The sequence below is a fragment of the Protobothrops mucrosquamatus genome, unplaced genomic scaffold (genome assembly GCF_001527695.2).
Source record: "Protobothrops mucrosquamatus isolate PMUCROS unplaced genomic scaffold, P.Mucros_1.0 scaffold2179, whole genome shotgun sequence".
In the NCBI taxonomy this organism is placed as follows: domain Eukaryota; kingdom Metazoa; phylum Chordata; class Lepidosauria; order Squamata; family Viperidae; genus Protobothrops; species Protobothrops mucrosquamatus.
The window spans coordinates 146096-161818 of record NW_015388272.1 but is presented as its reverse complement, the minus strand read 5'-3'; the positions used below and the strand labels follow the sequence as shown (position 1 = coordinate 161818).

Genomic DNA, 15723 nt, shown 5'->3' with positions numbered 1-15723 from the left:
TACAAAACAAGAGCCTTCAACTGGATGAGCATGTGAACCAGCTCCTTGTACCCTGTTTCTTGCACTGACTCCCTCACTGCTTTCATTATTTGGATTAAGTAATATTTCTTTTTTCTTTCAAAGTCGCAAATACCTGCACAAATTACATAGCATAGCATACCTCCACTAGCACTCGGCCCTGTTCCAAACCAAGAAAGTAGGCTGGACATGCAAGTTATACTTTTTAAAATCTGCAATGTGATTTTATACATTTCAGCAGGAAGCAGGAACAGATTTATTTGATAAAAATAAATATATTCCAGTGTAGCTATATCAGATGATTAACATGTTATTTACAAACTTGGCTATTTATATAATTTTAAAAGCATAAATGAAAGACAGTTAGCAATTTTGATGCAATGCATTTAGAAAAGAGTACTTTCAGAACTAAGTGCCATTAACATTTGAATTTGTTTGTGATCAGGACAGTCTCTATAGTATTGAAGGCTAAAAATAGCAAATAAAGTTATGTGTATAATGGTAAAACTAACAGGGCTTTCATTATACGTCAAAGGTGGCCTCATTCAAATGGCACTCACTAAGTGGTAGCATACAACTGGCCTTGGCTGATTTTGAAAAGCTAAACACAATTAACTGTGATTAGTAATTGGATGGCAGATCAACTGGGAAATCCAGGGCTGTGTGTTAAACTGGGATGTTAAAAATAAAGTTTTGGAAAGGCAACACAAATTATTAGTACAAAATTCTAACTACATCTCTCCATTTAAATCAGTAGGAGTTGCACTTACATTCTAATGAAGAAATTGAAATATGTAGTTTAGAAAGAGGTAAATGGTAGTGTTCTAATTTGCATAGGATGGAAATTGGGAGGGTGATAAAGGGCAGGTTATATCCTTTTCAGAAAATAGGAATAGATTATTAACTAGTGAAAACATGAACATCTCCATCTATTTGTCAAACACCGTGCTAAATCAAAAGACTGCAATTGCTGTAAGTGGAAGAAAATGGCAAAGGTAGAGGCAGACATCCGGGTTGAAGACATTAAAATGAAAACAGTACCTCCTTTGGTGCAAGCACCAAGCAAGTTCACAATGTTCAGGTGAGGCCCAAGGTGGCTCATGATCTTCAGTTCTGACATCAGAGCCTGCTTTTCACTGCTTCGGGCTGTGGCTGTAGGGTGGATGAATACAGTAATGAAATACAGATATTTCTTTTAAGGGCTTATACATGTAGGAAGACTGGGACAATCTTGTTGGACACTCAGCCAGATTAATCATGTACGCTACTATATAGATAACATTATACATTATGGACACCGTTATGCATGCTACGTGATTGGTACCAAGGATAATTGAACAGGAAGATAGATAAGCAATGAATATGGCAATATATTGTTAACGTAAAGGCGGAAGGCAGGCATGGAAGACAGCATGATTATTTGTATTTCCATGGGCTGGGAGGATGAAGAAACAATCCAAACTCACACTTGAGCATTTTCACAGCAACTCTCATGGTGGACTGGGAATGGCTGAGGCTGTGAGCAATTGCTTCCACCACACGCCCAAAGGCTCCAGAGCCCAATGTACGCCCTGCAGCAAACAGAAGATCAAATAGCTATGTATTTTTGCTTCCTATAAAACAGCTGAGAAGCATAAGATTGCAACAGTCAAAAATTCTGATTAAGTTAAAATAAAATATAAAATACATCCTCTTCTCTAACTACAAACAGCTATGGCGAGGGGGGGGCAGCTTGACAGAATTGTTGTATGGACTGTTCTTAATATGAAAGTTTGGGCAGAAAGAGCTATGCCACAGGGAATGACTTAAGGGTGGACCATTGCTGGCCTCTCCCTGACCTGTTAAGAGTGTGATCCCAATTAGCACACCATGCTAAATGTGACCAGTAGGGGCAGAGCAATTACAAATTTCGAGCTTCACATTCTCAGATGATTTGTTTGTTGATGTATTAAATTTCTAGGTCACATCCCTAGTTTACTCTCTAGATAACTTCACAGAATTTAAACAAACAACAATACCAATATTCCTCCTTCATTACTATAGTCTTAACTGTCAAGGCCACTGTGATAATATTCACCAAATACAATTTAACAACTACATTGTATCCAGAGAACCACAATGTATATTGTTTATACAAGCTGCTGATTATTTTTCTAAGCCCCCAATGCAAGGGCCTTTCCCTTCTGGCATTAAAATGGCTGATGTCTCCTTGGCAACCTCTTTTTTTTCTTCCTGACTCGGCCTTCATCTTATTCCCAGCCCAGTTCTTTCATCTTTATGAAGCACTTCAGCACATAGATTCGCAAATGTAAATTACTGGCTTTCCCCATAATATTAAGTACTGCGTATTATATTACATTCTGAATATAGTTATGCCTATCACTTATTTTTCAGCATCCTTTAAAAGTCTCTGAAAAGTATGATGCAGATCAAAGAATGAGGCTTCACCATCTAAGAGCCATCTAGTGAAAAACAAGACTCAGTCCTGGAATTCTGAATGCAACCTTCCCTAATCTTATACAGATGAACTCTCCTCCTCCGAACTGTCATGGAGAAGAATGAGTGAAGTGGTTTCATTATGGACAAAGGCTTTCTGTTCCCCACAGAATTTCATTTAAAAAACTAATTTTCATTGCAAGAATGCTATCTGTTGTCATACATTGGGCAACGGTGGTATTTAGTGGCATCTGGCTTCTATGTATCATATAATAATAATTTTTATTGCGGTCACAGACCAAGATGCAAGTGCAACAAAAAAACACAAGAAAAATATAATCACAAACAATTAAGCACCAGAAGCCTTGGCTAAAGGGAGTTACAACGTTCTCCTCTAATAGTTACAGCTCTTAAAAGAAATTTAGAAACCTGAGAAGTAATATAGGGGGAGCCATCCCCTAGACAATATAAGACCAAATTACTAACATTGGAACCATCGGAATCAATTCCAAGGAGAGACAATAATTTAATTCTGCCTGTGTTATACATAGGGCAGTATGTTATACATAAGACATGCTCCACAGTTTCAACTTCAGCCCTATGGCTTCTATGTATTAAACTTCTCTCTTATCCTGTTCCTCCTCTTCTCACCTAAAACCAGCCTGTCCCTTGGAACCTCCCAGCTGGAATCATAAGGCAGTTGCATAGGGTCCACGTAGATATATTCATGCCCATCAGAGCTGATTGACTCAATCACCTTCCAGCGAATTTCATATCGAGGCTTCTGGTAGAAGGAAACAAAAGAGAAGATGGCAGGGCTACATAACGTGCAGCCCACTGCAAGAGGAGGCGCACTCTGGAGACCTCCTCCTTGAGCAATTTGTGCTATGTCCCTACATATAAAGGCCTTTCTTCAAGGAAGGGTGTTGCCTTCTTTCCTTAAGAGGCTTAAAGTAGCTCAAGTGGTACATTAGAACATCAGCAGAAGTCTCTGCACAGAAATCAACAAACCTTTGAAGAAGGATAGGAGCCGGTACTCTTCCCACCCATTCAATGGACCCCCAAAACAGCCATTTAAAAACAGCTCCATTAGCTCTGTTAGCTTCCATGCTATAAACATAAAAATTCTTCTACAAACTTGAAAAATGTTCGTTCTTTTTTTTAACATTCTCATTTTGATAATAGTTACACATTTAAAAAGCTGACACACTGTCGCTAAGAAAATTGAGAATATAATTTCAAAAAAACAAACAAACCCAGAACATTAATAGTATCTCCTACAGCCCTGATATTTGTTCTACATTATGGGGAATTTTGTAAATCCTGTAATCTCTGATTGTATTTCAGATTATGCTCAGAACCTTAGCATAGTAGACTCACAGCTCATAATAATTGAAGTTAAGCAAATCGGCTATGGTTCTTAGAGCTTTTATTCCCATGGCTTCAGAAGTTTTTTCAGCCAATTGTTCTCTGAAATTCAGCATAATTATTCAAAAGCTGAGAATTTAATAGTCTGAGACTCAGAAGGGCTAAAAGCAGATTCTTACTTTTCGCCACAAGAAAATGAGGATCACCAGGAAAAGAACCATGAGAACCACAAAGGCCACGATTACTGAAATAATGATCACTTTAAAAGGTAGATCTGAAACAAGAAACGTAAACAGAATTACTAAATTTACATATACATTTATGGCCAGTGTTACTCCAATATACTTATTCAGATTTTTAATCCATTTTTCACCTGGACTTCAAATAACAACATTATCATATTCATTTTTAGTCTGCCCATGCTAATTACCCACAGTATTGTTGCTAGTAATTTTGAAAACTTTTGTGCTTTTTGATAGACAAATAACGTAAAATTTTTTTCCTGCTGTTCATATATTTCTCTTTCCCTGCCTTTTTTCATGTTTTTGCCAGTTAAATGTTTTGACATTTGCTGATGTTTAATAAATAGCATTAAGTTATATTTTTGATAGCTAAGCTGAGTGGTGTGCGTGTGCTTGCTTGTGATCTGGATAGGGGGACTGACTGGGATGATGCTGGGTGCAAACTAAATAAACTGGAAATTACCCACAGTTATTAATAGACGTATGGCACAGCTAGGGGACACAAAAACACTTCTGCCCAGGCCAGTGCAATTACACTGTTGCATATCTACATGTGTATCAAAAATGATAAGATGGATATTGCAGGACTCACTGTATGGGACTAGGGTGATCTGCTGAGAATGTGCACCCAAGAGATTTTGAGCTGCACATTGGATAAAAATAGGCTCATCTACTCTGTGAAAGTGGAGCTTGCTTGTCACAATGTAAACTTTCCGGTCATCTTCATATGTGAAATTTGTTTGCAGATTCATTTCTTCTGAGCTATTCCCCAGGATCTTGGTAGTTTCCCCAGCACACCTGTTTTGGAAAGCAACCAAAGAGAATTTGGCCATCATATTGAGTAATAGGTTACATCTCTACTGTAGCATATTCATATGTCTGCATACCTAAGTGGGTTAGTCCCACTAAAAGTTTTTTCAGAAGTAGGTTCTATACATTCAGGAGCTCCATGCTTAGCTTCTCAAGCTGCCCTACTACAGAGTCAATTATTCAACCCAGAGCAGGGCAAGCAAACATGTATTTCAGCCATCTTCCTACAGGTAAAAAGGTCTGTAATCCAGTCAGCACTTGGGAACTCTTTGATGTCCCCTTGGTATCTATGATGGAAGAAAGAATAAAACTGCAACAAAAAGGAAAGTCTTAAGTGTATCCATACTTCGAATACACTGCTCCAGTCACCATATTTCAAAAAATATATATTGCATGTGCAGAAAGGGGCAAAATGTTTAATAATTCAGGAATTCCCTATGAGGAAAGCTCAATAAGGACTGAGGCTTTTTAGCTCAGAAAAAAAGGTATTGGAGCATGGACATAAAGCAGGGATAGCAACTCAGAACTATAACCACCAAGGCATCTGTTGACGTGCAAAGAGCAGCAGCTATTATTCTTATAATTATTTTGTAGTTCTCAGAATATTTACGGAGAAAGCATAATGGCCAATAATGTTGGCCAAAAACAGCCACTGTGAGACCACAGGGATGATCAAGGAAGATTTGTGGAAATAAACATCTCCTTTTCCTCCTCCTTCTCCTTCAAAATTATATGGGATAATGGAACCCATCTGAAAACAGGCTGAATATGTTCAGTAACCATGGAAAGCTGATGGTCAATTGGAAAAATGAAAAGAGAGGATAACCTGCTGGAACTGGGTATATTTGGGGGCTTGGAATGCTGGACAGAAATACCCCTATGAATGCACTGAGACATTTTGATGCATATTTCACCTCTTGTTATTATTATTATTATTATTTTTATTTATTAAATTTATATACCGCCCTATCTCCCTTACGGGACTCAGGGCGGTGAACAGGCGATACTAAAAACCACGATAATAAATAAATAGTTTCTGTTCTAAAATCGAATTAAATAACAGGCCTGTTCTAAATCAAATGATTCAAATCATGCTCTAACAAGTAGCAGGATCTGAATTTATCCCACGTATAATGAGATTATAAAAAGAGTGGTCTGCAGGGAAATCCCATGGCAAGTTCTTTCCTGCTGTCCTCCCCACCCAGAGTTTTAAATGCAAAAGGACTCAAAATGTTATCCTTACCATTTGTCATTATTACAGGTATACCAGGTAACCTCTGGCTGGGGCATTCCTTCTGTAGTACAGATCACTGTTTGCTCACCATTTGTCTTGTTGCTACTGTCTCTCAGTTCCGTCACTGTAGCTGGGACTGGTTATATTGGAGAAAATAATATGAGACAAACAAATAATTGGTGATATGGGGTATACAGTTTTTACAAGGGGAGGCTTCCTGAAAGAGGAACGGTACAAAAGGTACTTTCTGAGTCAGAAACATGATGTTTAAATTCCCTGCTAAATCTTACTCTATATTCCATTTATCCTATATTTTTATTTTATTTTTTAGAATTGCTTTTAGTTTCATATTCAGGCAGCTCTGAAATTAACTGGAAATCCCCTAAAGTTCTGGTGACATACACAGTTACCAGTTATTGAGCAATATTGCTACTTGGAAGATTGCTAATAAATGATGCATTGTAGTTATGAGCCTGTGAGTAAATTAATGATCATGTTAAATCACAGCAAACATGGCAACATTAATAACTAATAGTCAGGCTTGTTATTATGCACACAGTGGTACTGCATTGAAGACACACTTGAATGCATGCATAGCAATGGAAGAAAATTTACACTATTTTACACATACAAAAATGGCAGACTGAAGGTGCCGTAAAATCTTAATTGATGTGAATCACTGCAAATACCCACCATAATAACTTGCCAAGGTGTGGTTTTTCTTAACAATTATTGCATAAACAACAATTGGCTAGGTCTATCTACAGTATTCCGAATCATAAACTATAGTTTTTGAGTAATAACGATTGGGTTTACATGACATGCTAAGCCATAATGTAGCTTTTAGAGTTCAGATTAGCCAGAACCCTTCAGACAAATATGAATAGACTATAACCAGAATCACTTTGGCTAAGGAGTACAAGGATAAGTAATTGTTAAACTGTGGGAAAGCCAGAAAAAATAATTAAATCCTTTAATTAATAAAATGATCATAGATAAACTAAGGGTCTCCACTTCCTGTTGATAGAGAGCAATTTAGCTCATTAAAGCAGCTTTATCCTAATATTTGTTAAATGTCAAGATGGTAGCCATAGCTTTATGGTTGAAGCCTGGTCCCTTTTACTGTTGCACGTGTGGCTCTCATAAAAAACGGTGGAGTTTCAACTTGCACTGTTGCAGCTGCCAATTTGCCTTTTTTTCCCCTAAAAAATTCCCATCACTTCTTTCCCCACAGATGCCCCTGCATGAAAATTCTTATCAAGCAATGTTGAGTTTCTCAGTAGCTTCTACTGACTTTGAGCCAGAGAGCCAGACATGGAGAGTAACACATGATAAAGGAAAGTCTGAAGTAGGAACCACACTTGGAAGGAAGAATGGAAAACTGTTCTTAATGGGACAATTTCAAGACCCACTAGAAATTGCTTTAGGGAAGGAAGAAGCTTTTTGCTCGAGAGGCATAAGGAAGCCCTTGAGAACAGTGTTGAATGAACATTGCATTAGAAGATAAAATGGCCCATTTATTTATTAGCCACCATTCTTCTCCAGTTAAAAAAAAAATGACACCCAATCCAAAGATTCTGGGAAGTTTACAACAATAAAAATAAAAGGAATATTAAAACAAGAAGCAATAAAGAATGCACTATGGCCCATAAATATATCTTAGACATCATCATCTTCCTTATTAAAATAAAAGGTTTTAGCATCTTAAGCACTGAAACAATATGAGTTGGGGACAGGATGTTTTGCAATTTGGAGGCTACCCAAGAGAAGGCCTACTTTGTAATCCAGGCCCCCTTTACTTCCTGCCATGATGGTACTTTTAAGACGGCTTCCCCTATTATAATTTCTTCAATACGTAGTTAGTTATGTTTCTTGCAGTGCACCTTCTGGCTAAAAAGGGGAAATCATGCAGTTTCTTATTTTTCATATCCCATTATACAGGTTTTGCAATTTTCTGTCTGCCTTGCCTTTGAACCCAACTCCACTGCTCCCTGTCTAGACTGCAAACATCCAAACAACCACTAGATCAGTGGTTCTCAACCTTTTTAATGCCATGACCCCCAACCGGTCGTAAGTTGAGGACTAAACCGGTCGTAAGTCGAGGACTAAACCGGTCGTAAGTCAAGGACTACCCAACCGGTCGTAAGTCGAGGACTTTCCCTGCCCGGGAGCGCCGTGCATGCGTGGTTCCGCCCCCTGCGCCGGCCGAGGCGTAGCTGGCAAGCGGCAGAGACGGAGCAGGCTGACCACCAGCTGGCCCAGCTCAAGGGAGGTAAGGCACCCACCGGAAAAGGGGAAAAAAATGGCAGGCAGCCTTGCTTGGTGACCCCCATGAAATGGTCGATCGACCCCAAATGGGGTCGCGACCCATAGGTTGAGAACCGCTGCACTAGATGGAAGCAAGGCTTTTATTGAACAGCCAGAGATAATAGAATACACTCAGAAAGCATGATTGATGAAAGGAGCCTCTCCTTGTTTTAATAAGATTCCCCCTCATCCTTTGATAGCTGCATGAAGGAGCTGCAAGTGTACCAGGGACACCCTACTGCATGCTAATGTTCAGCTGTAGCTGATAAAGGAGGTATATGCGGACATTCACAGCTTGCTTCCTTTTCCAAACTCCCTCCTCTTTTCCAGGTTCTGAAAAGACCACAACAAAAGAGGACAATCAATTTCTTTGATTTCTCCAGATAGCATCGGCCAGAAATAGGGTTATGTTCTCCATCAGAGACCCTTACACATGTCTACTGAATTCTTCATTCTGCCAGTTTCTGCCAGTAGACTGCCTTTGGATTCTCTTTTAACACTGACACACAATAGCCAATAGCTACAGTTCCGAATAGATGTTCCAAGTAGGGGTGTGGCTAGCCTAGGAAGCCACAAGTGGTTTTTCTCCTCCATTACCATCCTTGCTCCAGGGGAAACAAGACTATGTGCTAAAATTGGCTCTGGAAGAAAGTTATTTTTTTTTCTTTTTGCAAGAAATCTCATGACATTTTGTCTTGAGAGTCTTATGAGAGTTCGTGTGATATTCAGGTAGTCCTTGATTTGCTATATGACTGGTCACTTAGCGATTGATCAAAGTTATAGCAGACCTCCCACTCAAAAAAAATCCTACTTATGACCAGGTCCTCAAGTTACAACTGTTGCAGCACCCCCATGGTGATTCATCCTACTCTTTGTACACTTAGGTGAAAATTAGTTGCCCTGTCCTGGATATTTAAAATATGATTTAAAATATACATTTAATGAAATATAATCTTTGCAAAGAGGTTCTTTTGGCTGTAAATAAAATTGACTGATTGATCACAAGGAGGTGTGCTCACCATTAATCTGCAAATAGAAGGAGAGCTCTTTTAAATCATCTTCGTGAAATGCTCGGACAGTGTACAGACCTCCCTCACTTGCTTTCACCCTCACAAGGGTCAGAGTAGATTGATACCTGGAGAAAAAAGAATCTTGCAAGAGTTAAGATAGTGGAGCTTATATGGAAGCACAAATTACGTCACTTTCAAGGGGGAAATTCTCCACTCGGAGAGAGAAACCCATTCATTTTAGTTAAGCTAGAAGGAATTACTCTTGGGGTATGTCTATGGAGATTCTTAGTCATCCAGGTCGTAATTATCCCAAAGATAAGCTGAAGAAGCTTCTTGGAGGAGAAGCATCTCTGGGATACTCCTATGATATTTGATAATCTAGAACAGTGGTGGCGAACCTATGGCACGGGTGCCAGAGGCGTACCCTCGCCCCAGTCCTAGGCCTTCAGCTGGGTTTTATAAAACCTTTTCACTTTAGGCCTCCGCTGCCGTGTACAAAAAAAAAGGTTCAATCAGTCAATTTCAACTTCTCACGGGGAAAAAAAAGATCTTGCAAAGTTGGAATTGATTGATTGAACTTTTTAGTCCCACCCAGTCTGCTGTTACCATCGCAGCCACGCCCACCCAATGAGCCACACCCACTCAATGGGCCACACCCACCCGGCACCCCATGATGCATAAGTGGGTTTTGAGTTGCAGTTTGGGCACTCGGTCTCTAAAAGGTTCGCCATCACTGATCTAGAATTTGCCATCATGTGTTAAGTGAGAGCTAACTTAAATGATACAGTGTGCCATTCCATTCTGATTTCTAATTTAGTAAATATAAGTTCCTGGATGCTTGGTTTATATTGGACCAAATGAGTTCAGAGAAAGGGATACAAAAAATATGTCCCTTATCTTTATATTCTTACTATTATCAGCTTTTTCCATACAGGTGCAAACTTTATAAAATCCATTAGTGATGCTAGATTTTTCTCAGTAAAGGGAGGATAGATACCTGTCCATGATGTATACAGTGTATCAATTAAAAATAATAGATGGCTTAATGCTGCATGTACTAAAATGTTGAGATGAAAGTTTACCTGGTTTCTGACAAATTCCTACTATTGATAGCGAAATCACTGTTGCTCTCAGAAGTCAGGGGCTTCTTATTCTGAAACCAGATGATGGTTGGACTTGGATAGGCTTCGATCTGTACCAAAAAGGTGTGACTTTTGTGCAGTTCTGCAAATACGGTCTCATTCAGTACAGTGTGGAAAGTCACAAAGCCACGCTCTGGGTCAGAAAGGGTGAATTGAAAAGAGACAAATGGATCTTATATTATTATTATTATTTTGTGTTTGACAATGTGAGTTAATGATGAGGATAGTTGAGTGGCTCCCTGTTTTAGCACCAATTGACTATTTTAATAAGCAGCATAAAACTATGGGTTTTCAAGAAAGAACTTCAACTTGAATCTTAACATGACTATTCTAATTTATAAAAACCGTAACCCGGATTTTATATTTTAAGATGGCATCCTTGAAGTCAAATCCTAATCAAGATTTTTTGCCAACTACTTTGAGATATTTGGGTGTAATCCAGTAAAGCAAATCAAGTTTAAAAATTGCCTGCTTAAATTAATAAAATGTTAATCCAAAAATGAAACAATTATTAAAGAACCTGCCTTCTTATGAACAGAATTAGGGATGAATTCAAAGAAAGGTACTCAAGGAGGAAATGACTTCCTGATTGTCAACTTGGATCAATATGAAAAAAGTTATAACCTGGACTTAACCTCGATGCAATCAAGCTTTTTTTAAAATGAAAAAATAAAAAGTGCCATATTTTTGCCAGATAGGTCTGCACAAAACCATGCATTCTGGAGGCTCTTAAGGGCAGCCCCACATAGAGTGTTTTGCAATAGTCAAGACGGGAGGTGACTAAGGCATGAATGACCATGAGTAGGGATTGTTGGTCCAGGAAAGGGCATAACTGGTGTATTCCATAACCTGAACTAAGATGCTTTGTAGTTCTGGCCCAGACAGCATTAACTCAATGAAAATGGTTTTAAAACATATATTTATTGTCCGGGAATTCTAAGCAAAGACTTAGTATGCTGAAGATACATCCGGTGTTTGCATATCTGTCCATTTTTGTAGGTAAAAAGCAGTAATTCTCCATATCAGCTTAACGTGGTTGCAGATGCCATGCATGCATCCACATGCTGGTTACATAAAGGATTTTACAACCCTGGCATGTAACAGGATGTCCTGCAATAACTTTTAATTCCTCCCACTGACTAGATGAGCTACAGCATAGACTAATGACTGAACTACATTACCCATAAGCCATCTCTTAAAGAAACAGCATTTAACCCTTTAAATGCTAAATACACTAACATAGTTCTTAAGCTAACTCCGCACTTGGAAATATAAATTTCCACTACTAACTAACTAGAATAAGCAAAAAACATAGCACTAAAGCATGCAATTTTCATTACTAACTGACTATTAACTAAAATAGGCAAAACATAATATCAAAACATGCATAACTATAACTGAGATAAACAAAGGCATTACATCAAACAATGCAATTATGAGGTAAAGATAATATACATAGTTTGAGGATCAATCTTCAAGTTCAGTCTTCTTCAGCAATAGGACCAGTTCGGTGATCGGTCTGGTGTAAAGCCTTTTAATGAGAATCTTTGAGTCACGATCTGACTCATGTGGCTTCTTGGTCTGGACTTCAACTTGGCGAACTAGTCCATCAAAACTGGGTAGGGCCCGGTGCACAAGTCCCATAAACCAAGAGTTCCGATGTGCGTCCTTGTCTCTCAGCAAGACAAGGTCTTCTTCTTCTAGGTTAGGCTCTTTGGTCTTCCATTTGCGACAATCCTGAAGGGTAGACAAGTATTCTTGCTTCCAGCGCTTCCAGAAGATATTGGCCAGTAGCTGAACTTGTCTCCATTGCTGTTTATACATGTCTTTGGGAACAAATTTCCCCAATGGTGCTGGTCAATCGCCTGTCTTCTGGGTTAACAAAGTAGCTGGGGTGAGGATAGTTGGATTTTCAGGATCCGAAGAGACTGGAACCAAAGGTCGAGCGTTGACGATAGCTGCTACTTCTGCCATGAGGGTAGTGAGGACCTCATGCGTCAGTGTGGGTGTCTTAGTCAGCATAGAGTCCAGGATTTTGCGTGCTATGCCAATCATGTGCTCTCACACTCCTCCCATGTGAGATGCATGGGGAGGATTGAATGTCCAAACACAATTTTGGGCCTTTAGGTACTTGTCAATGTCTGAATTGGGACGAATGCCTTCATCAATCTGCAGTTCCTTGTAGGCCTCTACAAAGTTAGTTCCACGGTTAGATCTAAACACCTTAACTGGGTCTCTTTAGGCTTGGAATCTTCTTAGAGCATTGATGCAACAAGAAGGGTCCATAGATTCGATGACCTCAATGTGGACAGCTCGAATGCTGAGACACATGAAAAGTACGGCCCAACGTTTGCTGTTGGCTTGACCATCTCTGGTCTGACAAGCAGACATGGACCAAGGCCCGAATACATCTAGGCCTACATTGGTAAATGGTGGTCCTGGAATGAGGCGCTCGGGTGGCAGGTCAGCCATCAACTGGTGTTGCGTTGTACCTCGTTGTTTACGGCAATGCAGACATCTGTACAAGATGGTGGTGATACTTCTTTTGGCTCCCACGATCCAGAAGCCAGCCGCTCTGATGGCACCTTCCGTGAAGTGCCTGCCTTGATGATGGATGGCTTCATGGTAGTGTTGAACCAACAGGTGTGTGACATGTTGACGTGCAGGAAGGATGATAGGGTGCTTGATGTCTGAAGCTATCTCGGCCTTGTCTAGATGCCCTCCTACTCGGAGCAAGTTATGACTATCCAAGAATGGGTTCAATTTTAGCAGTGAACTAGACTTTGGGATAGGCTTTTTAGCTTCCAGACATTCCAATTCCAGTGGGGATATGTCTTGTTGCACACTTCGAAGAATCCCTGTCTCAGCCTGGAGACAGCTGTCTGGGAAGCTCATCTCATGGTCCAGGAAACGAACGATCACTGCTACGCCTTCTATGAGAGGTCTCCATCTGGAGAAGCATTTGAAGCGAGTCGGTTCTAGGAAATGATGAGATGGTTTCTGTCTCCATGATGTTCGTAGACAGGCAGACAATCTGGGCGGTCATTTTTTTGCCCTGTCTGAGTGATTTGTTGGGTGCCTGAGGTCGCAAGTCATCGTCCTGATCTGGGTCTAGCAGCTTGTAGTGTTCTGGTTTTTCTGACGCCTGGCCATTTGGATACGCCAAAAGCTCAGGACCCTTTAACCAGACTGAGTCTGACAACTGTGATGCAAGAATGGACCATGTAGCCTGGTCTGCTGGATGCTGATCTGTTGGCATATATCGCTACTGTTCAGGATTTGAGGATCTTTTGATCCTTTCTACTCTATTACTTACGTAGATATAGAAGCATCTACTTCGGTTGTGGATGTAGCCTAACACCACCTTGCTGTCTGTATAGAAAGTGGTGGACTGTAATTCAAGGTCCATCGCCTTGTGTTATCAGGTCTGATATTTCTACAGCTAAGATGGCACCGCAGAGTTCTAATCTGGGTATGGTGTGACTTTGTGGTGGTGTTAGCTTTGCCTTTCCTATGATGAAACCGACGCTGCAGCTCTCCTTGCTGTAGACTTTGATATATCCTACAGCTGCTATTGCCTTCATTGAAGCGTCTGAGAACATGTGCAGCTTCTTCTTCGTTGCAGTGGCAAGTGGAAGGGGAACATACATGCGCTGTATGTGGATGCTTTGGAGGCAACTCAGGGATCTGCACCATGTCTCCCACTCTTGCTTGTGCTCTGGTGGAAGCAGCTTGTCCCAATCTGTGGCGTGTTGGGAGAATGAGCGCAGAAGAAGCTTTCCTTGGATTGTTATGGGTGCAGCAAAACCTAGAGGGTCAAACAAGCTGTTTACTGTGGACAAGACTCCTCTTCTTGTGAAAGCGTTGTCCTTTGCCGGGGTTCTAAAGGTGAAGATGTCCTTCTTCAAGTCCCAACACAAACTGAGACTACGTTCGAAGTGAGGATCGTCTGTGCCAAAGTCGAGGTCCTTTAGACTTTTAGCATGGTCTTTAGGATCAAACACTTCTTCGCTGTTTGATGCAATTTTGTGCAGCCTAAGGTTAGCTGCCACCAACACCTGGTGAGTCCTTTTTATTAGGTCTATAGCTTCTGCTGGAGTGGGTACAGATTTTAAGCTGTCATCGACATAGAAATCCCGTTCTACTAAGTGTCTGGCATCTGCACTGTATTCGGCTTCACCTATACGGGCGGTGCGTTGCAGGCCATAGTTAGCAATTGCGGGGGAAGAACCATTTCCAAAGACGTGCACTCGCATTCTGTATTCGGTTACCTGCTGGTTGTGTTGGTCATTGCTGAACCACAGGAAGCGCAGGTAATTGCGATGATCTTCCCTGACATAGAACGAATAAAACATCTTCTGGATGTCAGCCATGACTGCCACAGCTTCCTTTCTGAAGCGGATGAGTACTCCAAGCAGACTGTTGATGAGGTCAGGCCCTGTAAGAAGGACCTTGTTCAAAGAGATGCCTTGGTGCTGTGCACTGGCATCAAAGACTACTCTTATCTGCCCTGGCTTTTGTGGGTGGTACACCCCGAAGAATGGTAGATACCAGCATTCTTCATCTTCTTCATTGGTGGGGCAGGCTCTGCATGTCCGTTCTGGAACATCTTTTTCATGAATTCTCCTAGATGCGTTTTCATTTCAGGCTCATGACTCTTCTCAGATTGTTGAGGCAAGAGAGAGCTTGCTCATGATTGTTGGGTAGGTGCTGCCTGGGTATACAGGAAGGTAATGGGGCTACCCAACTCCCTGCGGCATCCTGCAAGCATTCCTTGTCCATGAGCTCTAGAAATTCTTTGTCCTCTATTGACGGGCCCACGTCATTGTCATTTTTGCTGGTCTGGAACACTGTCGTTCCTAAAGCAGGCTTGGCTGTTGAAAGCGTGAAGTGTTCTTGGCATGGTTTCATGTGAGACGCTCTCGCCATTCCTGAGAATGGAGGTCGCTGCCATGTACGTTTGGGTTGGGACTTGCAGCCAATCGACGCAGACCCTTCCTGCAATGATCCATCCAAGCTCCATCTTAAGGGCAGTCGGGCTGCCTGATGGGCCTCTGACTATATCTTGATAGGCATAGGAGTCGGGGGCGTCTTGTCCCAACATAAGTAGAATTTTGGCCTTGGGATCTAAGGGAGGGATGTGATCCGCGATGTGC

At 40.8% G+C, this 15723-nt stretch overlaps 1 protein-coding gene across 1 annotated transcript in view; it reads right to left on the bottom strand.

The window, feature by feature from the left end:
- Nucleotides 1-15723, bottom strand: part of LOC107294993 (platelet-derived growth factor receptor beta) — a 102785-nt gene that overhangs the window by 2436 nt on the left and 84626 nt on the right. Inside the window, exons 7-14 of the mRNA XM_015824278.1 lie at nucleotides 10508-10700; nucleotides 9435-9550; nucleotides 6118-6244; nucleotides 4657-4862; nucleotides 4002-4096; nucleotides 3106-3238; nucleotides 1485-1589; nucleotides 1060-1170 (exon numbers count right to left, since the gene is read on the bottom strand). Coding sequence (XP_015679764.1) covers nucleotides 1060-1170; nucleotides 1485-1589; nucleotides 3106-3238; nucleotides 4002-4096; nucleotides 4657-4862; nucleotides 6118-6244; nucleotides 9435-9550; nucleotides 10508-10700 — 1086 coding nt within the window. The remainder of the gene's footprint in view (nucleotides 1-1059; nucleotides 1171-1484; nucleotides 1590-3105; nucleotides 3239-4001; nucleotides 4097-4656; nucleotides 4863-6117; nucleotides 6245-9434; nucleotides 9551-10507; nucleotides 10701-15723) is intronic.